The sequence below is a fragment of the Acomys minous genome (genome assembly GCF_964271855.1).
Source record: "Acomys minous genome assembly, chromosome: 2".
NCBI lineage: Eukaryota > Metazoa > Chordata > Mammalia > Rodentia > Muridae > Acomys > Acomys minous.
In genome coordinates this window covers 46,650,913-46,672,717 of record NC_140484.1, presented here as the reverse complement: position 1 = coordinate 46,672,717, position 21,805 = coordinate 46,650,913, and the positions used below count along the sequence as shown (strand labels likewise).

At 45.6% G+C, this 21,805-nt stretch overlaps 1 protein-coding gene across 5 annotated transcripts in view; it reads right to left on the bottom strand.

The window, feature by feature from the left end:
* The window catches only part of STX3 (syntaxin 3), a 42,303-nt gene that overhangs the window by 12,094 nt on the left and 8,404 nt on the right, over window positions 1-21,805 (bottom strand). For all 5 annotated transcript variants that reach the window (XM_084771770.1, XM_084771771.1, XM_084771767.1 and 2 more), the window contains exons 2-6: window positions 13,110-13,193; window positions 5,414-5,513; window positions 3,574-3,648; window positions 2,028-2,095; window positions 323-431 (exon numbers count right to left, since the gene is read on the bottom strand). In XM_084771770.1, coding sequence (XP_084627896.1) covers window positions 323-431; window positions 2,028-2,095; window positions 3,574-3,648; window positions 5,414-5,513; window positions 13,110-13,193 — 436 coding nt within the window. The remainder of the gene's footprint in view (window positions 1-322; window positions 432-2,027; window positions 2,096-3,573; window positions 3,649-5,413; window positions 5,514-13,109; window positions 13,194-21,805) is intronic.

Here is a 21,805-nt window from a genome sequence, read left to right as displayed (position 1 = left end):
AACCCTGGCTCAAACAAAACAAAGCACGATGCAATGAGTTCTCAGAAGACCAACTATTTAGTGTATGTCTCCTGAAAGTAAGGTAAGTGTTGGATCCCATAAGAATAAAATTCCTTGGCTCAATGAATGTGTCACTTTTCAATCTACGATACCATGTTACAGATCTACCAATCCTGTAGCCTGTGTCCTGTGTTTAAGTGTCAAATAGAATGCAGAAGGCACAAGCAGCGGGGTCATTGTTGCTTCTCCCAGGACTCCCAGGGATGGACAGCCTCATGGCAGGAAGAGAGAGACAGACACTGGCCCAACTTCAAACACATACTAATTTCAAGCTGCCGTTGGATGCGCCCTTTGCTCCGTTCACGGAAGTCCACCTGAGCCTCGTTGTACTTTGTCATCACCTCCACAAACTTCCGGGAGAGGACAGAATGCTAGGAGAACAACGTTAAATGAGTAGAGCCCCCTGGAGATGGAGTGAAACTCTGCCCCACCCTGACACAGCCTTGTCTACAGCAGCTCTGGGCTTGGAACCAAAAGATAAAAATGCAAACCCCAGTTTTGCTTTCCTAGTCTAGTGCTGCGGGAAGAGTCCACTGCCACTTTCAATGTGCAATCCCTAACACCCATTTCCTGCTTTACTGAACTCACAACATAATTTTTGGTCAAAAGGAGAGAATCTCGGAGAACCTGAGAACCCAGCAGCAATTTTCCACCATAACCTTGGCTAAAGTTGTCAACTACCCTTCGCACGGCAGTGCCCGCCCAAGATCCTTCAATTCTTTGCCCCCAAATGACAACCTAGTGTTTCTTGCTTACAATTAACATTTTCTCTCCACAGACCTTCATGATAATTTTTATTCCTTGCCCACCTCACAGCATCGAGCCCTACTGATTTCCTTTTTTACCCAACACACCACTACCTTGTAAATTCAGATTAAATCATTGCAAAAAAAGCCTAACTAGGGACCTCCTAGCCTCTTGCCTCTTCCCCAGTCACATCCAAAATGCTGTCATACCCCGCCCCCGCCCCCCAGCATGCTGTGTATACTGAAACAAATGACTGTCAGCAGTGAACCAGCTCCAATTCCCTCAACTAGTATTTAAAGAACTTTGAGGTGGGACAGTACAGTATCTGCCCCCAGGTAGGTTATTTCCGTTACATCAGTCCTCCCTTCCTCCCCTGCGGCCACCACCACCTTCACTGCCACCAACACCACTCCTCTGCTGCTGCCAACACACACATACCCAAATATACCCATCATCCTTAATCCCGTCTCCTATTTCTCTCAAAAAAAAAATAATAATAACAATAATAAGGGAGGCGTTGCCTCCTGAGCCTGTCTGCACTGGCTCTTCCTTAGCCGAGGCCCAGCCTTCTCTAGCGACCCTATTCTCCATGAGCTCTTTCAAAGATGAGATGGCCGTGTATTCAGTTATGTCCGCTTACAGTGTCCTGGCGTGTATTCACTGCACCACTTAAACGTCATGTCCGGTTCCTCCCTCCTTCTCCCCCACCCCCTCCCTCCCCCAACTCCACGCCAGGTTTTTGTTTGTTAATGTTCTCACACCATAGCTCAGGCAGGGTAGCCTTGAAGTCTTGTCAGTCCTCTTGCCTCAGCCTCCCAAGTGTTGGAATTATGTGTATGCGCCACCATGCCCAGGTTCTCATAGGACAAGGATCATGTTTTTGATGACTCCAAAGTGCCTGACTCCAAACTGGGCAACTAGTAACTAACAATCTTTAGAAGGAAGGCATCAACTAGTTTCTCTGCCTATAAAACAAGGCAGTGCTGAAGGTGTGCTCTGAAGAGTCTAAGGGAGTACTCTGAGGGTCTCCTTTGAGCATGAGAGAAGGCCAAAAAGGAGCCATGGGCCCTAGTCACTGCTGCAATCTGGACAGTTCCTCTTTCCCAGTTCCTCAAACTCAATTCCAATACAATAGAATCAATTTTTTTTCAAATGCACGAAGGTGAAAAAAATAATTAAAAGAATGGTAAAAATGGATGCAAAACCAGAAAGAAAGCTACCTGGGACTTTCGGATGCGAAGGTCTGCTGAGGAGCGGACGTCATCTTCCTCAATGTGCTTCTCCATGCCTGCAGTGAGAGGGTTACCTAGCATCGTGTCCCTGCGTCCTTCCACAGAGACGCTATTCCACGCACACCCCTACCTCACACACAGAGGCCATGAAGATGGACAAGAGGGTGTCCAATTGCAAAAGGTCAGGGTCCACTCCCACAAGCCACACACTTGCTCTCATCAGCCTGTGCTATTGCCAGGCCACAGCAACACAACTAACAGTTCGGTTCAGGCCATCAAGGCACTGAGACTCAAATCTCTATCCTGCCACAGCCTAGCTGTGTGACAAGGGGAGACCACTTAACTCTTTCAACCCCTGTCCTCTTTTTTGGGTTTGTTTTTTTGTTTTTTGTTTTTTGTTTTGTTTTGTTTTGTTTTGTTTTGTTTTTTGAGACAGGGTTTCTCTGTGTAGCCCTGGCTGTCCTAGACTTGCTTTGTAGATCAGGCTAGCCTCAAACTCACAGAGATCCACCTGCCTCTGCCTCCTGAGCGCCGGAATTAAAGGCATGTGCCACCACACCCAGCTCTGTCCTCTTGTTTATAAAATGGAAAAGGGAGCAATACAGGCTTAGCATACTGTGTGAAATGCTTAAAACCAGGAATGGTTCAGATTTTTACCAAAATTTGGAATATTTGCATATACATAATGCTGGGGATAGCACACAGGACTCATCTGCATTTCATATAAACCTTAGAGCTTAGAGACAAGTTTTTACTATATTTTTAGTGCACTTGTAAGGCTTAGTGTGAATTTTCTACTTACAGTGTCATGTGAATATTCAAAAAGCTTCATATTTTGGAATATTTTGAACTTGGAAACTTTGGGTTAAGTATGCTCAACCTGAGCCTCCTTAAACTACCAATGCAAAAGCTGAACAAAGTGCTTAGCTAAGGCTCAGTCACATTACCGCAGTTTTTAAAAGCTGTCTTCCCCTCAGTACCCATTAAAATAACTGTTGTAATTTATCAGGGAGGGAAGACATAATACTGATTTCTCTCTGGCCAATAGCATATACTCAACGGTGCTTTGAGCAGAAATATGAATTACGTCTGTGTTTGGGATGCCGAGGAGGACTGAATCTATGATAGTGGTTGACTGAACTGTGCTCCAAATCCAGGAAAGGCAGCAGGAACGAGAAGACACACACGAAGAAATGTCTGCTGTCTGAATGGCAGAGCCCGCACCTGTGTCTCTGCAGTTATCTCTCCAGTGCACACGGGTGCTGGGGAAGCAGCAAGGGGAGCTGAGGGCTAAGCTACAACAACCACGGCAGTAGTGGGAAGCACCGCATCTCCACTCCCACATCCCAACTCAGTTCTGGGCGTTTTCAACTACAGTGAGGCTGCAAGAGGCGACAACTGTCTAAGGATACAGTAGGTCAGTCCAGGGACAGCGCCTAAGCCTCCAGTGGAAACGGGACAAGTGGCGTCACCCCCGTTGGGATGCCTGGCATCTGCTTGTGGTGGAGACTGGCTCATTCCCGTCCCCTCTTACTCTTCAGCTTGTTCCGGACGTTGTTGGCCCTTTTCTTGATCTCGGCTGTGAGCTGCTCAAGGTCGTCTTTGGTTTCTGGGTAAACATAGGAGGCAGGCTCAGTCAGTCAGGAAAGAGGACGAACAGCAGTCAGCAGACGAGGCAGAAACTCTCTCAGACACCTGCTGACACCGCAGTGTTCATTTCAGTGTGCTTTCCAGAACCTACCACTACAGTCACACAGAGAATGTTTTTTTTCTTTTTAAAGCATTTTCAGACTAAGGAAATAGCACAGCGGCAGATCACATGCTTAGCACAAAGCCCTGTGTATAATCATTCACATCCAAAATAAAATTACTAATTAACTAAATTATAAGGCATTTTCTAGGCACCTTATCCCTGGCCTAAAGAACCAAATATCCCAGGGCTAAAGCCTAGAATTTGTTGGGGGGTTTTTTTGTTTGTTTTTTTGTTTTTTTTTAAACAGGCCTCCTCAATCCAAGTCATGCTTTTAGAGGAGTCAAGTTGTTTAACATGTGAGCTCAATCTCATGAAATAGGAAAAGAGTCTATGTAAGTTCTGCAGAAAAGAAATTTCAACCAAAACCCATTAACTTAAGTAAGGCAAATATTTATAATGTACCTACTATGTGCCCAGAGCTATCCCAGCTGATGAATGGAGCTCTGCACTCATAGGAGGTGTATGGAACAAAATTAACAATAACTACAACCATTCACTACAGAACCATCCTTCAGCACCTCCACACTTGGAACTGGGAAGGAAAAAAAGAGCCACAGAGAAGATATAGGTTCAGGCATCAAGGGGCTGAGCCTGGCAGGAGATGAGGAGGGAGTACATCAGAAGTCATGATATGTATGTAGCACAAGGTATGGTTTAAGTTCTGAGCAAGGACTTTATAGGACGGTTATGGAGAAACCCTAGCACAGCCTTGATGGATCCAGAAGAGCCCCTGAGGGCAGAGAGAGTAGAACTGAGTCTCAACAGAAATAGTAAAAGGATTACTTAGCTAGCTAGCTAAAACCAAAGACGAGAGGCTAACTAGGTAGCCAAGGAGACTAAGGAGGAATTCTCAAGGAGAAAGAATGTTATATAAAAAACATGAGGGAACAAGGAATGTCTGAGGAGCCACCAACCAGAGGTCAGCATGAGCAAAGCATCAGCAGGACAGGGCAGGGGTGGCAGGAGAAATGGTGGAGAGGAAGGTGGGAGCGTGAGGAGACAACTCCCATACGCCCCGCCGACGTGTTCCAGTTTTAACCCTCAGGAACTGGACAAAGCAGAGTAGTGAACAGGAGCAGACTGCTCACTTTCCTTAGGAACATAAATACAGTGCGAAACTGTATTCACCAAACACAGGACACCTGGGAGAACAAAAGTCTGCCTCCACAGCAGTAACAATCACAAGGTGAGAGACAGAAGGGACTTACCCAAACCATTCCAGAATACCTTACAAGAAAAAGAATGAATAAGACATACTTAATCTGGTAGGATTCTGGAAGGGGGCTGGAAAAACGCATTTCAGCAGAAGAAAGAATGCAAACCAAGGCACAAAGCTGGGACAGAGCTTGGGGAGCGTGAGGAGCAGTTAAGAGGCATCGCTGTCATCAGAGGTGCAAGCTGGGAAGCAGAGGAGTCTGGCCAATGGTTACAGTGGGACCATGATAGAAGGAGAGGGAAAGAGAGAGAGAGAGACAGAGACAGAGAGACAGAGAGACAGAGACAGAGAGACAGAGAGACAGAGAGACAGAGACAGAGACAGAAACAGAGACAGAGAGAGCACGCACACAGAAGAAAACAAGCCTGTCTCAGCAGAGGGCCAGTCATCTCAGTCAGCACTCACTTGGCTCTGGAATCGGGGCAGAAAGAATGATACTGTAGAGTTTCTTCGCTTCCTCCACGTGCTCAGAGATCTTGTCGATGTTGAGCCGAGTTTCCTCGATCTACAAGCAGAAAGACAACAGCCTTCATCATCAAAGAGGGGAAAATATGTCCACACCTGAAAGGAATGTGGCGCTTCCTGCTGCAAGCTGTCCACCTTCTGTGTTTGCGGAAGAGCATGAAAAATAAATCTTCCACTGCCCAGGGCGTGCCATCTCCACCGCCAAGTACATTCATCCATAAAGAACAGTCATTAAAATCTACACTCCTCTCCGACCTCGGCCTGGTCTACAAACTGACTTCCAGGACAGCCAGGGCTACACAGAGAAACCCTGTCTCAAAAAAAAAAAAACAAAAACAAAAACAAAAACAAAATCCGGACCCCTCCTCCCCTCCACACTCACCTTGAGGTAAGGTTCAGAGCAGAGACCAGAAGGTCAGGGACCCCGTAGAGGGTGACAGGAGAGGTGACCTCACAGACGGTGAGGAAGATCCTTTGGCCACAAAGCGAGAGTAGAAGAGAATGAGGGTGTGGCAGGGAGGAAGGGAGACAGCCGAAGAGAGCAGGGCGAATGTGGAGAATGGCGACCAGAGAAGAGAGTGAGAGAGGCAAGTGAAGAAGACAGGGATAGGGGTGGGGGAGGGGGAGGGGGAGGGGCAGAGGGAGGGGGAGGGGCAGGGGGAGGGGGAGGGGCAGGGGGAGGGGGAGGGGGAGGGGGTGGGGGAGGGGGAGGGGGAGGGGCAGGGGGGGCAGAGATTTGGCAAGGCCATCCCAGAACACAGGCAGGCTTCTCCTGGACACATGTTCTGGTGAACCAACTCTTATAAGCTAACCCGGATGCTGACCAGAACCCAGAATTACAGCCTTGGACCATTTCTGCACATTAAGGTTCCTGGCTGCACAGGTGTGTGTCATATCCCATCAGGGGACACTGTTGCATGAGCACTAAGTACATCTCTGCTCCCTCCACAGGCACCAAGGGCCTGGGCCCCTTGGCCCCTGACACAGATCGCAGTGGGGGGCGTGGGGGGGTGGGGGGGCAACAGATGCAGAAGACCTCAGCACCCAATGTTCCCATCTGCCTCCTCCCAAACTGAAGAGGACGTCAGCGGTGTGACAATTAACAGACAGGGACCCTGTCATTGACACAATACCGTCTTAACATCTGGAAGGCAGATGTGAAACAGGTGGCTTCCAATGCCTTTTCTCTAATGGATGGGTCACCTCTTTTTTAAAACCTAATTGCAGTGCTCTGGAAAATAGCAAAGGTCAAACTTGAGCTTTCTACCCTTCACATTAGCATTTTTGCCACTCAGGGAACTTTTTTCCCCTATAAATATGTTGGCTTAGATGTACCATCGTTTGATAGTAGGATCACTATTTAAAGATGTAAAATAAAATATCAATGTAATCACATCAGAGTGTAAATAAACATGTATAACTACTCAAATATTTATGTTAACATTGTAATAGCTGACAATATAACATTTAGGAGTATAACAGTATTGTTATCATGATTAGAAAGTTAAAGTTTGCTAAGTCATAGGTCCCACCAGGTGTAGTCATACATGGTATTGCCTGTGAACACTGGTGTTTTCTAAACCAACCTCCCCTGCTCTTCCTCTTTCCCTCTCACAAACACTGGCTCCTGTGGCTGAGCTGATGAACTAGAGAGATTCCTGATCCAAACTTTGCTCAATGACAGAACCTGGAAATAATGACAGAAAGATAGAATCTACTATCGGCACTTGAAAACTAAGTTAGGTCCAAGGCATCAGCTTGCCTTCCAGATGTCCCAAGTCCAGGAGCAAACTCCACCCCTCCCTACTAACTACAACTGCTCTCCTCACTCTGTCCTCATCGATTTCACCATATGAAGGCACTTCAGGGATCTGACTAAACAGCACTTTAATCAGTTCACCAAACAATCACAAAACCCTTTAGAACGTCAGGGTGAGCAACTGGCCAATCACAAGAGCTTTCACTCCATGAGCTTTGTGTCAGTTTTTCCTTGGAAATGTTCATCTTCCTGAAGAATGGATTTCCAAGTACTTCTTGGTGACAGCTACATGTGATTTCCTTATGTGCATTCACCAGATCATCAAACAAATCACTGGATGGGGAGAAGCCAGGTAACAACTGCTAAGGACTTAATCTTAAAAGCTTAAAGAATTGCGCATGTGCTTGACATACCCTGCATTATCAAATATTTAGATTATGCTTGGCCCTTTGCAGTACTTCTGTGAAGTCACCGTTGCTATCTCCTTTCATACAAAAGAACTGAGGCAGAGGCTTCAGAGGAAACTGAAGTTTGAACCAGGCATCAAACCCTGTCTCCTAAACCAGGTAAGGTCTAGAAGACTCCTTGTCTGTTAAGCTCATGTGCATTCATTTACCCTACATCAGGTTGATGTGCATGTCCAACCCATATGCTGTAAGATTGGTCCTGCAAAGCTAGGCATAGCTGCACATGCCTTTAGACCCAGCACTGATGGGCAAAGACAGTGCTCCTGAAAGCACTGAGAGTAGTCAAAACAGTCAGCTCTGGTTCAGTGAGAGCCCCTGTCCCAAGATAGCAAGCAGAGAGACAGGATGGCACTCATATCCTGCTCTTATATACACACATGCTCATGGGTGCACACATCTGCACACTCAGTTGTATATACCACACACATGTGCAGAGAGAGAGAGAGAGAGAGAGAGAGAGAGAGAGAGAGAGAGAGAGAGAGAAAATGGGTTCAGTGGCATTTCACGGAGGTTATATTGGGTCTTACTTCCCTGTCTGACCACAACACCTATCAGGAGCTCTTTATAGGAAGAACAGAAGCATTGCTGGTGGAATAATAAATAAAATAAACAAAAATTTAAAAATAATTACGCTCTGCTAACACCCAAGTCCCTAAAAGGTTTTATCAAGACTTAGATTAGTGTTTCAACTTCTCTTTATGGATGAAAAGAATGGCCTCAGAGTTGTGCTGGCCAATAAAAACAAGTTTTCTGAGGCAATATTCTCAAATCAACTAGGTTGAAATACTAATCCTCCCCAATCAGAATTCAATCATAAAAAGAACAAACATGGTGAATAAAGGAAGTACACTCTTGATGGAAAAATGAATTAGTCCAGCCACTATGAAAATCAGTATGGAGGTTCCTCAAAAAACTACAAACAGAAAAAAAAAACTACAAACAGAAATTATGTATGATTCTGCTGCACCACCCCTACAAATACACCTGCAAGAAGTGATGTCAGCATGTAGTAGAGATATCTCACAGCAGTGCTTACTGGGACAATATTCACAATAACCAAGACATAGAATCAGCCCCCAGTGTCTGTCAACTGATAAAAATGAGGGCATATAAGAATATTCTTGAACCATAAAAAGAAAAATACTGTTATTTGTAGGAAAATGGATGGAACTGGAGATTATCACGTTAAGTGAAAAAAAAATGTTAAAGCCGTCTCAGAGAGTCAACAAGGTATGTTTTCTCTCATATGGAATTAACACACAAAAAATAAAATAAAAATAAAACACACAAAAGTAGGTGAGTCATTATTAGGAACTTAGAGGAGGGACTAAGGTAGAAAGCAAGGGCATAGTAGGGAAGGCGGCTTCAAACAGAGTGTATACATATGTGACATATAAATCTGTTAATCTGTATAATATATACATTTTTAATGTAGTTCCCAGCAATAAAGAGCAAAGTGGAGAAAAGGAATTGGGAGAGATAGGTCAAAAATAAATTGCCAAATGACTAATCAAGGCTTCCTGCCTTACTACTGGACGAGCCTAGAAAGCATAGCCTACAGCTTGCCTACCGTCTGCTCATACCAATACCCTACTGAAAGAGTTCTTAACCTGCTGGATTTGACCCTAATTGCTAGATTTCCAAATTACAATCCCTTGAAGGTCCTAGGTTCTAACAAAACTCAAGCCCAAACAGCAAATCCCTGTGCTTCAAGATTAGCCCCTCTGTAGCTCCTACTGCTCGGTCCACACACCCTTCCCTAACCCACCCCCAGCCTGGAGAGCTCTGCTATACTCTGCAGGTACGATTCAGATCGCATCAAATGCTGGGACTGAGTTTCTCATCTCAGACTACTCGATAGGCCTCAGGTCACGGTAAATGTCTGTTTAATGAAGGGAGGACTATAAGTAACCCCAAGAAATAAATATGCGTGAGGCTGAGGGAAATGATCCAGTTGGTAAAGCATTTGTCTTATAAACTTAAACTAATGCAATCCCCAGAACCCAGATAAACACACAAGGTATAGAGGCATGTCTGTAATCTCAGCCCTGGGGAGGCAGGGACAGGAGGATCCCTGCACCAGACAATTTAGCCTAACTGGTGAGTTCTGTGCCAGTGAGAGACCGTATCTCAAAAGAGGTGAATGTTCCTGAGTTTGACACCTGAGGTTGTCCTCCACACACATATGCACACATGTGCGCTTGCATACACACGAGAAAGAGAGAGAGAGAGAGAGAGAGAGAGAGAGAGAGAGAGAAGAAGAGGGGAGGAGAGGAGAGGGATGCTTTGTACCCACAGTAAAAATTCTCATTCCTATAAAGAATGTGCTCCACAATCTATACGTTGATTTTTTTTTTTTTACATTGATTCTTAATGTCAAGGTATTTGAATCAGGCTTTTGTAGGTTACTAGGACATAAAGGTGGATCCCTTGTGAATGGGATGAGCTGTCTTTGCTCTCTTTCATCTTTGGGGAGCTACAGGAAGCTGCAGTACTCTGTAATCGAGAAGAAGAACCCAGAAGACTCCAACAGTGCTAGCACCTGAACTCAAACTTTTAGACTCAAAAGTCACAGCAACAAGTGACGTCATATACAGGCCATCCCGACTATGTGCTTTGTGACAGCAGCCCAAACTATGGTAGACTCTCCAAAAGAAAGCTTTAATGGTACATTTCCCAAAGTGCAGTTGTTCAACCTTATAATAAAAGTTCTACAGGTCTGTGAAGAGCCAAATGCTGAGAGAGCCTAGTAAAGCAAGTTTCTTCACTGTGGGACTTCCTGGAGCCTTTTGGGAGATGTTCATTCTAAATTTCTGAGACAGCCAGCAAGATGGCTCAGCAGGTAAAGACATTTCCATCACCCACGTTAGATGTCTGGGACCCACGTGGCCAGGGAAACTAACTCCCTCAAGTCAAGACATCCTCTACCAAGGCCCGTGTTCACACATATACCGCATGTGTCAAAGCCCTTGTATTCACATACATCATGTGTGCTGAAGCTCATGTATATACACATACACCATGTGTGCTGAAGCTCATGTACATACATACATCATGTGTGCTGAGGTCCTTGTACTCACATACATCATGTGTGCTGAGGCCCATGGGTACACACATATACCACATGTGTTTAGGCTCGTGTACACACATATACCACATGTGCCAAGGCCCATGTACACACACATATACACTACATGTGCCCAGGCCCATGTACGTACGTACACACACACACACACACACACAAATAGTAGTATTTTTAAACAAATAAATTTCCAACAGAAAAAAAGGAATTTCTCAAATTCTTGCCCACAGAGGCTTATGACATCTCACACTGCCATTCAGAATCAGCATTCTTATTGACCGAACAGCCACACCCAGCCCTGACTTGTCGTTTACTAACAGTCCCTGCCATGTCTGGGCAGCAGTGTGGTCCTCTGTAGAGGCTGTATCATTGTCGTTTCTATGGCAATCCTGGTCATCCTATCTCTCTGTGAAATACTCACTCTCTTTGTGTCCCTTACTACAATGGATGGTCAAGACCATGTGCCCAGTACCAGCTAGGAAAACAGACTCTAGCCTTTACTCACAGACCAAAGCCTCGTATCTTGCTACCTTGCAAGGAATACTGCCTCTTAGGGGCCCTCCTGTGGATCAGGAGAAGAGCGAGAGCCCAGGTACCAGAGAACATTGCTCATCATACAGAAGACACTCTCTAATGCATGTGAGTCTCCCAGGCTAGACTATAGTGACTAACGACATCTTCTGACATCAAACTCAAGTTCACCTCCGCCACTGAACAAGAGCATTGTCTTCCACTGCCCACAAGTAGAACAACAGAAGTGTTGTTTGACCTCACCATGAGGCCTTGACTGAAAGGTCACACCTACTCTCAAGCAGAGTTAGGACCTGGGAAGGCTTACAGCAACTTTCCAGTCAGGCCAACACACAGTCGGGTACTTCTCAGCCCAGCTCTTAATCTGGCAGATGAGCAGGCATGAACCCTCAATCTCCACCTCCATTCCACTCAGGGGGACTCTGGAGGACCACTTCTCCACACCTACGATCCAGATGCTGAGAAACCCCTGAACTGCCCCTCAGGGGGGGAAAAATGATGTTTCTTCCTTCTTTCCAGGGGGATGAAAAGATAAATACAGAACACAGTACAGACAGAAACTTCCGTGACAATAAGACTGGGAAGAGGGATGTTAAGTACTATTCACCAAGTGCATACGTGCCTCGTAATATTCTGGACTTTTTATACCTATAATCTGACCCAATCTATCCAACCCTATGGGAAATTATTATATAACCAACCCCAATTTACAGATGAGGAAAATGAGGTTCAGCAGGTTAAGAACACTCACAAAATCAGTGGCTGGTCAGAAGCAGTCTGAGATTTGAACCTAAGTAGATTCGGGTCCAAAGCCAGCAGCATTTCTGTTCTTTTTTGCTTTGTTTTGTTTTTTCGAGACAGGGTTTCTCTGTGTAGCCTTCACTGTCCTGGACTCACTTTTGTAGACCAAACTGGCCTCAAACTCGCAGCAATCCGCCTGCCTCTGCCTCCCGAGTGCTGGGATTGAAGGCGTGCACCACCACCGCCCAGCAGCATTTCTCCTGCCTCCTTGTGCTCCCACCACTCCATATGACTTATAGCTCAACCTGTAAGACCTTCACGCTCGAGTACACATGAATCTGAAGGAACATGTGGCTTTGTAAAAATGACCCTGTAGAATCCTGTTTTCCCTGTCGACACTAGAATTAAAGCAATTAGAAAAATTTTAAGAAATAACAAATTTGACCAATATGAATCAAAGGCCTAAAGAAGCAATAATTTTGTTTTTACTTCTAGCTGTGACACCATGGTTGACAATGTACTTAAATTATATAACTTTAAATTAGAAAAGACCTCATTAAAATGTTCTCATGTACTTTACAGGTCTATCTTCAATAAGATATAACTTACCCTCAGCTGACTTTTCAAAAATCATTCACTTTTATTTTATTTTATTTTATTTTATTTGTGTATGGGTGTTTTATATACGTGAGTATGTATACCATGTGCATGCCTGGTGCCCACAGGGGCAAGATGAGGTCACTGGATCCCTGGCATTGGAATTATAGATGGTGTGAGTCACCGTGTGCGCGCTGGGAATCAAACCTGCTTCCTTTAGAAGAACAGCAAAAGCTCTTAACCACTGTGCCATCTCTGCGGCCCCTTCCTGCTCACATCCTTAATAAGATGTAAATTCTAGACACTCCCAAGAATTGCAAACATAATCTCCCTGGAACAACTCTGCTGCCCTATCTGTTCCTTTGTCAGCACTGAAAGATCTGAGGTTTCTTTATTCTTAGTGAGGAAACTGTGTTTCCTCACGCACATTCAGAAAAAAAACACCGGAAGGCTACCCACCTCAGAAAAGAACTCATCCATGAAGGCTGTGTTGTCGATAGCAATCTCAACCTCGTCAGTGTCATCATCCTGTGTCAGCTGCTTCTGCAAGAGACCAGATCAGGCCAGAGTGAGGAAAAAAAAAAAACACAATAAACAGCCACTGTAATTGAAGGAGTTATATTCAAGCACATACATATATATTATATGCTTAATGACGTCAATATAGGACATCGTTTTATAATTTATATATATATGTATACATATATAATTTTCTTTAAAATTAATAAAATAATGTTATAATACTCTGGAGTTGTCTGTGATTAAATCCAAGCTCTATCACCTCCTGGCTCTGTGCAAACGACGAAGGGAGGGACAAGCAAGTTACCCCTCAGCTTGCTGGGCCTCGGGTTCCTTAACTGTCAGAAGCTAATAGCACTATTTCATAGCGTTAGTTAAGAAACAAATGAGATAATCTGGGAGGTGGTGACACAAACCTTTAATACCAAGCACTCTGGAGGCAGAAGCAGGCAGATCCCTGAGGCCAAGTTCCAGAACAGCCAGGACTACCCAAGATATCCTGTCTCAGAAAAGGAAGGCAGGCAGGAGATGATAAACGTAAACACCTGTGCGCAGATCTGGTACACTGAACACTCAACTTCAGGGCCTTAGTGGTTGTTGCTCATCTGCCTTGTTCTGCTTTACTTTACACTGGGGGGGGGGGGGTCAAAACCGAGGCCTCTGCTTGCGTTAGGGAAGTGCTCTGTCACTGAACTCCACACACAATCCAACCTTGGTGCTATTGCTGCTGGCATTTCTGTAACTCGCCCTGGCTGAAGAACCTAAAACTTAGGGAGGCTTAGCAGTAGGCAGACTCCAAGCCACCCATGCTGTTTAAACAAGTTCCGGGTGGTTCCCACAAAGCATGGACCACTGATCCTCACCGTTGGAGTGAACAGGTTCCTGTGTTTGGAAACTACTTATAGCAAAGAAAATCCTGTTGCTCCCTCTCCACAGCTCGTGTTTATAAAGGAAAAGGAAGTTCCTTCCGCAGCCCCCGCAGCGGCCTCGGGGAGTGCTAGCCTCCTCAACCTCCTTCACCTTCCTCCTCAGAATTACAAAATGGCTAGCTAGAGGAAGTGACTCCATTCCCACCCAGCAACAAAAGCCTGAGCTGTTTGCACACTCTTCCTGGTTGCTCTCTCCCAGGCAAGTGCTGTACAGACAGACAGAGCTGCAGAGCTGAGCACACAGAACACTGGCTGTTGAGAGAGTGCTTCAGCCCGCCCTTCAATGCCTCTCAGCCCCCTACATCTAGCTACGTCAGCCTCGAAGGCTCAAAACTCCACAAGCGGTGAAAACCGCCAGGCCTCACGTCACTATTTCCATCCCCACATAGCCATAGAATTCCCATAGAAATCTGCAACAACCTAGGGGATCTCTTCAAGGGTTCTCCCGACATCTCATTTTCTGTCTGGTCTGGAGCAGTCAACATCCCAAGCTTAACAGCTACATCCAAGAGAGTTAAATCTGAGGGTCCTCCTACCCACTCCATAACTGCCTCCTAAAAAACTCAATTATGTCCTCCTGACACCCAAGGTCATGTAATGACAACTCATCTCGTAGGACCAAAAATCCCTCTGCCCCAAAGAGCACACGAGGGCCTTTAAAATCCAGCCCCACACACTCCTCCCTCAATGCATTCTTGAGATTGGCCACCTGAAATTCCTTGCGACAAAAAAATAATAATAATAATAATAAAATAAATAAATAAATAAAATTTAAAAAGACAAAAAATAATAAATAAATAAACAAATAAGGAAATTCCTTGCATTTCCTAGACACATCATTCCTTTATAAGTAACATCTTTCTTTCCATGCTGCTACGCACACAAGAATTCTAACCAAAAAGGTTATTTTGTCCAACCACCAAAACCTTAATCATCTTTAAAATTCACTTCACACAACCTGGTGCTGCTACCCGCCACCCCCACCCGGAGCAAAATTTAAAACCTCCCATAAGTTCCCACCACTCTGTAAAGACCTTTCACGGCAACCACCACGGCTTACTGTCATTTGCCCGTTTACTCGTCACTGCACTCAGTGATTATAAACTCCAGGAGGATTAACTTGTGCATCTGTTAGAATACATCCACTGGTGTATCTGCCTGCCAGCCCAGGGCAGCCTCCCTCTGTGGACGCTCTTTCACCCTTCCCTCCTGATTTGGGGAAGGCCATGAGATCACTCACGCTCCCTGAGAAGCGCTGGCAACACCCCACGGAGCTGCCCTCTTTCCTTTCCTGAGCCCCGCTTCCCTTGGCTGCGGGCAGGTTCTGCAGAGCTCCCCTAGTATTCTTTCTGTTAGCTCAATGGTTCTTTTGTTCATTTAGCCAAAATCAGTCTTATTACCTGCAATTAGGGTGCAACACCATACTTGTTGTAGTGGCTTGGATAAGAACGGCCGCCATAGGCTCATATATTTGAATGCTTAGACTCCAGGAAGTGGCACTATTGAAAGGATTAGTAGGATTAGGAGGTCTGGCCTTGTTTAGAGGAAGTGTGTCACTAGGCGTGGCCCAGTCTCTCTGCCTGTCTCTGTCTCTGTCTCCTTTCCCTGTCTGCCCCACCCCTCTCTCCACCTACAGATGAGCACGTAGAACTCTCAGCTATTTCTCCAGCGCCATGTCTGCCTGTGTGCCGCCACGTTCCCCACCACGATGATAACAGACTAGCCTCTGAAACTGTACACAAGCCCACCATTAAATGCTTTCTTTTGTAAGAGTTGCCTTGGCCATGGTGTCTCTTCACAGCAATAGAACAGTGACTGAGAGACACTTATCAACAATTTATTCCACATTTCCCAAGTATTTAACAGAAAGTGAATCGCTCCTAACTGAATGCATACCTGGCATTCACACTGGCCTGCAGACTCAATTCACATTATCAGTTTCCAAATTTTAAGACAAAATGTTCCATTACTCAAGCACCCTCAACATCAAAGCCTCTCAGAGGCCTCCACAGGATCTTCTCTCCGGGGATGACACCTGGGCTGTTTGCTATAGAGCACAAAGCCATTGTCCCTCTGGGAAGCTAGAAAGTTTTGCCAAGAATGGGACATTTTTTAAAGGATTGATTTATTCATCGGTTTTATGTTTAGGCATGTTTTGCCTGCATGTGTGCCTGTATACCACTTGTATGTGGTGCCCAGGAATGTCAAAAGAGGCTGTTGTATCCACTGATATTGGAATTACAGACAGATATGAGCTACCATGAGGGTGACCAGAATGGAACCAGGGATCTCTGCGAGAAAGAGATGGCCCAGGAACCCCACTAAAAGAAGATACCTCAAGTATGGAACTGACACACACCGAAACACCCACATGTCAGTTCAGTGTTGAAACTGGCATACACGCTAAAGAAGTAGGAAGAAGCTACCCTGTGAATGGATCAAGCGAAGCTTCCAGAAGCTGGGGACAACTGCGGATCGGAACATGAGCATATACCTAGTGCTTATCATAACATGAGCTCCTAAGACTAGACAGTGTACAGGGTTGCCCAATACCAAGAATGGCTCTTGGCTTTGAGCAGGCTTGAGCCAAGTGGCCTGGTCCACTTTTAGTGAGAGAGTGGACTAGGAAAAGAGAAAGAAGTGTGTGGTGACACCTACAAGCTCAGTCCACTACAGCTTTAGCTGTGAGGTCTCAATCAAACACACTTGTCTGTTTTTTAACCCACTGTTAGTACTACCACCACAAACTTTATTACTTATATGAGAAATGAAGAAATCACATATGAAAACCTGTTATCACAATACCTAACTCCCCTACACCAGCACCTGGTATTAGAGATGTAAGCATAGAAAAAACAGAATCCCTGTAAGAAAGAGACCATCCCTTTCTGGAAGTCTGCATCTGTAAGACAGTTCTGTGGGAGAACATACACCAGGGTTATAATGCTAGTCACTGAACCCTAAATACGTGGTTTAACATCTCTGAGCTTCCATTTCCTCATCTACCAAACAGAAAATATACTATACCACAGGACCTTGCCTAAGTTGAGTATCAGGCTCTGTACCACTGCATCAGCGAGGCCCCCCAAACCGCTTGGTTCCACTCCGACTACTCCCCAGCTCCCAGGACATGATGTAACACCCTGGGCAAAGTCAAAAGTCTACTTTTTAAGACCGTTTAGAAGATGACTGTGCCTACGTCTCAGAGTCACAGTCCCCCTGCTCAGCACCAAGCACTTTCTGTCCCCACCAACTTGATCCTACATCCTCTTCACATGTCACGTCTGCTCCTGTTCCTGGGCTTTCTGCTGGCACCACGGCCCTTCATTCCCTCCCAAACAGCCATGATTAGCAGCCCACACCTCTGGAAGCTCTATCTCCAGAGCCTACCCTTGGTCAGTCTCCCCAAAGTTTTCCCTACCCTGTTTTTTTCTAATAGTTTTAGGATTTGGGATCTCAAAGATCTCAATTTTAAGCAACTAGAGATAAAGAAAAGTTTATCTCCTAAATCCTGAGGCACACAGCACAGGGTGGCACCCAAACAAAGTAAGGAGGAGTCAGCTGCCTGAATCTACCGCATTCTATATAGCCACAGGCCTACGCTCTGCCAAGATTTACTTCCAAGTTCTACAGGAACAGGAGAAACTGAAAGGTCCACCTCCTCTCCCTGCTCCTTCCCTGATAGGACATAACAAATCCGCAAAAATCAACGTATGTGTATAGTCTGGCACGACTGTTGTGAGGATTAAATTAGGCAATGCTTTCAAGTTTCATCTTACATACATACATACATACATACATACATACATACATATCTCATACATACATACATTCAAACATACATTCAAGAAAGCACTGTAAATGAGGGCTACTTCTCAGCAGCTATACCACGGGTCTAAGTCTCATTAAGGTAAAACAGGACATCTGGAGCTGAATGAAACTTCAAGGATGCCTGGCACTAATGGGATTAGTCTGGATTCTGGATGTCCATCTTCTCAGGCACTTAACCCACACCAGAAAATGCAAGGAAAAGGCCATGGTCACGTGCCACCTGACATCATTGGACCCAGAACCATCCTCTGGCTTCTCTACAATGTATCCCAGGAAGCGGGTGGGCCTCCTTTCCCTCTGATTCAGGTGGCTGTCATAAATCCAGGTTCCTCAGGGCCCCTCCCAACAGGGGGAAAGAGGGGCCAAGGAAAACATACTCTGCCCTTTATCCTCAGGCCACATGACTGAACTTAACCCAGAGAACATCAGCATCAGCATCAAAGAATCAAGGCATGTGGTAACGAGGACGTTACAGTAGCTGAAAGTTCAGCCACAGGGGTGAAAAAATGTGCAGAAGAACCACAAGCCCAGCCACCTACTTCCTCTTGATGCCTATCCTGTGAGAAGAAAGATACCACCAACGACTCAGGCAACAGCAAGCTACCCAAAGATTTATCTCCACTCCTCAGGCCTAAACTACAGTCCATATTTCAAAGACAACAGCTAAGGCTGATTCCTTCCACACAGTAACTTAACCTGCTCCCACACAAGCAACTTAACCTGCAATTCTGCCAACTGCCTTTTTCTCAGAGGCCTTCTCTACCATCCTCTGTCTGACCACAGGTCACTCTATACCAGTTTATATATACTAAATGCATATGTACAATATGTACTAAATGTATATGTATATGTGCTGAATGTATAAAATGTATTTGTCACCTATAGCCACTATTTGGTACTTGGTGGCCGTAACACCCTTACTGCTTTGTGCACATCATGTCAACAAATCCCATCTACATGCTGTAGCTAAGAAACTGGAGGTCAGAAGTTACAAAGTAGTTAAGGTCTTACAGCTATTGATATGCAGAAACACAGCTTGGGCACAGGGCCTCTCTCTCTTAAGCCCTTCTTAATGCCCTTCCTTGCTCAAAGGCTACCAACGGCAGCAGCCCGGAACATGAGATTGGCAGTCCAGGCATGCAAAAAGCACTGTGCTGAGGAATTGGAGCGATAGATCTTGGTCACAGCACATGTCCTCGTTAAACATTGCTTTTTCTCACCAAGCAAGGAGCTGAGCTCTCCACTGCAGTCTGGGAAAAGCTCGGGATACCCCCAAATGTGTCACCCAGCATAGTCAAGGAAGGGAAGCCCAGCTGGGGGGCTGGGGGGCTGGGGGGCTGGGGGGCTGGGGGGCTGGGGGGCTGGGGGGCTGGGGGGCTGGGGGGCTGGGGGGCTGGGGGGATGGGGGGCTGGGGGGATGGGGGGCTGGGGGGCTGGGGGGCTGGGGGGCTGGGGGGCTGGGGGGATGGGGGGGTGGGGGGATGGGGGGATGGGGGACTGGGGGGCTGGGGGGCTGGGGGGCTGGGGGGCCCCATAGCCCTCTTCAGTGTGCAGGAGCTTTTCCTTCACTGGGACTTTGGAGAGATGAGAAGAGGGGGGAGGAGACGATTCAATAGAGGAAAGGAGGCATCTGGTCACCATCATCCCCACCAGAGGGCTAGTAAAGGACTGTGGTCTGTGGAAGGAGCTCTCCTGCCAAGCACAGGAGATGACAATTTTTTTCTATCTTCTCCCCTGGTTAAAACAGTTCTTTCCTCCAGGCACAGACTCCTCTTTATAAAGCCAGTTTTCTCCTGGCCTAGGACCAGGGTCTGTGGACTCCTAAGACAGACACCATGATTCACAGGACCCCAGACACATGGAGAGAGAGAGACAGAGACAGAGACAGAGACAGAAAGAGAGAGACAGAGAGAGGAGAGACCCAATCTGAGCACCCTGTCCCTCTTCTTTGATTTAAAGAGCCAGAAATTCTAAGTGAGTACATGGGATCTCAATGGGTAACCAGTGTGATTTTCTTTACTAGCAAAACCCTCCCTGAGAAAATACTTCCTCTTTTCTCTGAATTTCATCTTCTGCAACACCCTGTCACACAAATAAAGAGGAAATAGGCAGATAATGATACCTTAGTGAGCATCCTGCTTTTACTTTCAACATCTTGTTCTAGCTGAGCAGTTAAAGACAAAACACTGGCCCTACCTCAAAGGAGGAGACCTGGGGAATAAAGTCACATTATCAGATCAGTCCAAGACCAGCAAGGCAGAGGACAAGAGCCAAAGTCCCTGAGGGTTCACTCCATATACTTTGTGACAACAATGACAGTAGATAATATGCATGTATATTTGTCATTTCCATGATTTCAAACATGTTATCTAAGCCTTACATCAACCCCCTGAGGGTCAAATATTACTTTCCTCACTTACAGATAATGGTAAATGCTAATTAGGTTAATTAATTCATCCAAAGTAACTCAGCTATTAAATGGCATCATTAGGACTCTCCTCTAGCAGAGGCATGGGAGCTCCCGCCTTTATCTGCTCTGGTGCCTGGAGGTACCTCTCCACAGTCTCAATCTTCACCTATTTTAGAGGATGCTGTAATATTCATAAATCTAAGCTAGGTGAATCTATGTGCTCAAATGAAAGAGATATTATGCATGTATTCAAAACTCTGTTCATGAATATAAAGACATGCAAGTACATCTGACTTCTGTAGTGAAGACCCAGTATGGCATAAGCTGCCATCTTGAACAGGCTAATGCTCTCTGCCTCAGTTTCCTCAATTGTAGCATGACCAGAACACTCTGCTCACAAAAATCTTAAGAGGATCAAATTAGCTATTCCATACCAACTGTTTACAGCAACACACACCACATGTACTCCAATGCCAGTGCTCAGAGGTGATGGAGGACAAGGGAAATCCATATATTCAGGATTTTTTTTCATGTATTCTAAACCTTTTGGTTTTTGCTATGAGTTTTAAAGCAAACTCTGCCTGCCCCCACCAAAAAAAAACAAAAACAAAAAAAAAAACCTCTGAATTGTGTTCCAGCTACAATCTCACAAATTTACTCCTCTTACTATCATTTAGTTCTTAATACTTTGTCCATTCTGCTTTAATTTATATTAAGTGCTATTTGAAAAAAAGTTTCTGAAATTCCAGCATGGGTAACCCTGGGAGGCTATTGTTGTATTGTTATTCTGAAGCTGTCACTGACTCATACCCTGTGGAACGGAATGGTTTCTTGTACTTTAGCACAGGGTCAATGTATGTTTCAAAATCCCTTCCATTCTGCTTGTTGAAACAAACAGTGAACTCCCATCCCCACGCGTCCAGTTAGTGCCTACTTTGGTTTTGGTTCTCAAGACCTCAGCTAGATCCAGAGTAGAGCAGTGAACATTCTCAAGAGAGGAAGGAGCTGAGGGAGGCCTGACGGGTAGAGTTAGCTACAGCTATAAATGAGGCTGGGAAGGTCCATTCCTTCAGAGTCCCTCAGCTGGTAAGGAACAATGCTCCACCCTGGGCCTCTCTTGGATATGAACTGAGCTTCCTTGCTACACTGACTGGGAGAAGGACCTCAAGGTTTCATAACCAACCTCCACACCCAAGAGTCTCTCCTTCTCCCCTAGATGCCTGCGTCCCTTCATTCATCCAACAAGGGGAGCACCGGATGTTTGCCAAGTAACAGTCTGAATGCTGGAGGCTCACAGGGCGAACTCAGCATCCCTGGCTTCCCAAGCTCGCTCTGGCTATAACCTGGGAGTCGGCTTACAGATGACTACAGATACCACATGAGGACACGGGACAGTAACTATAATGAGAAATTACGCACAGGAGAAGGCAGGGCACCCAACTTCACCTAAGCATAGAAAGCCCGTT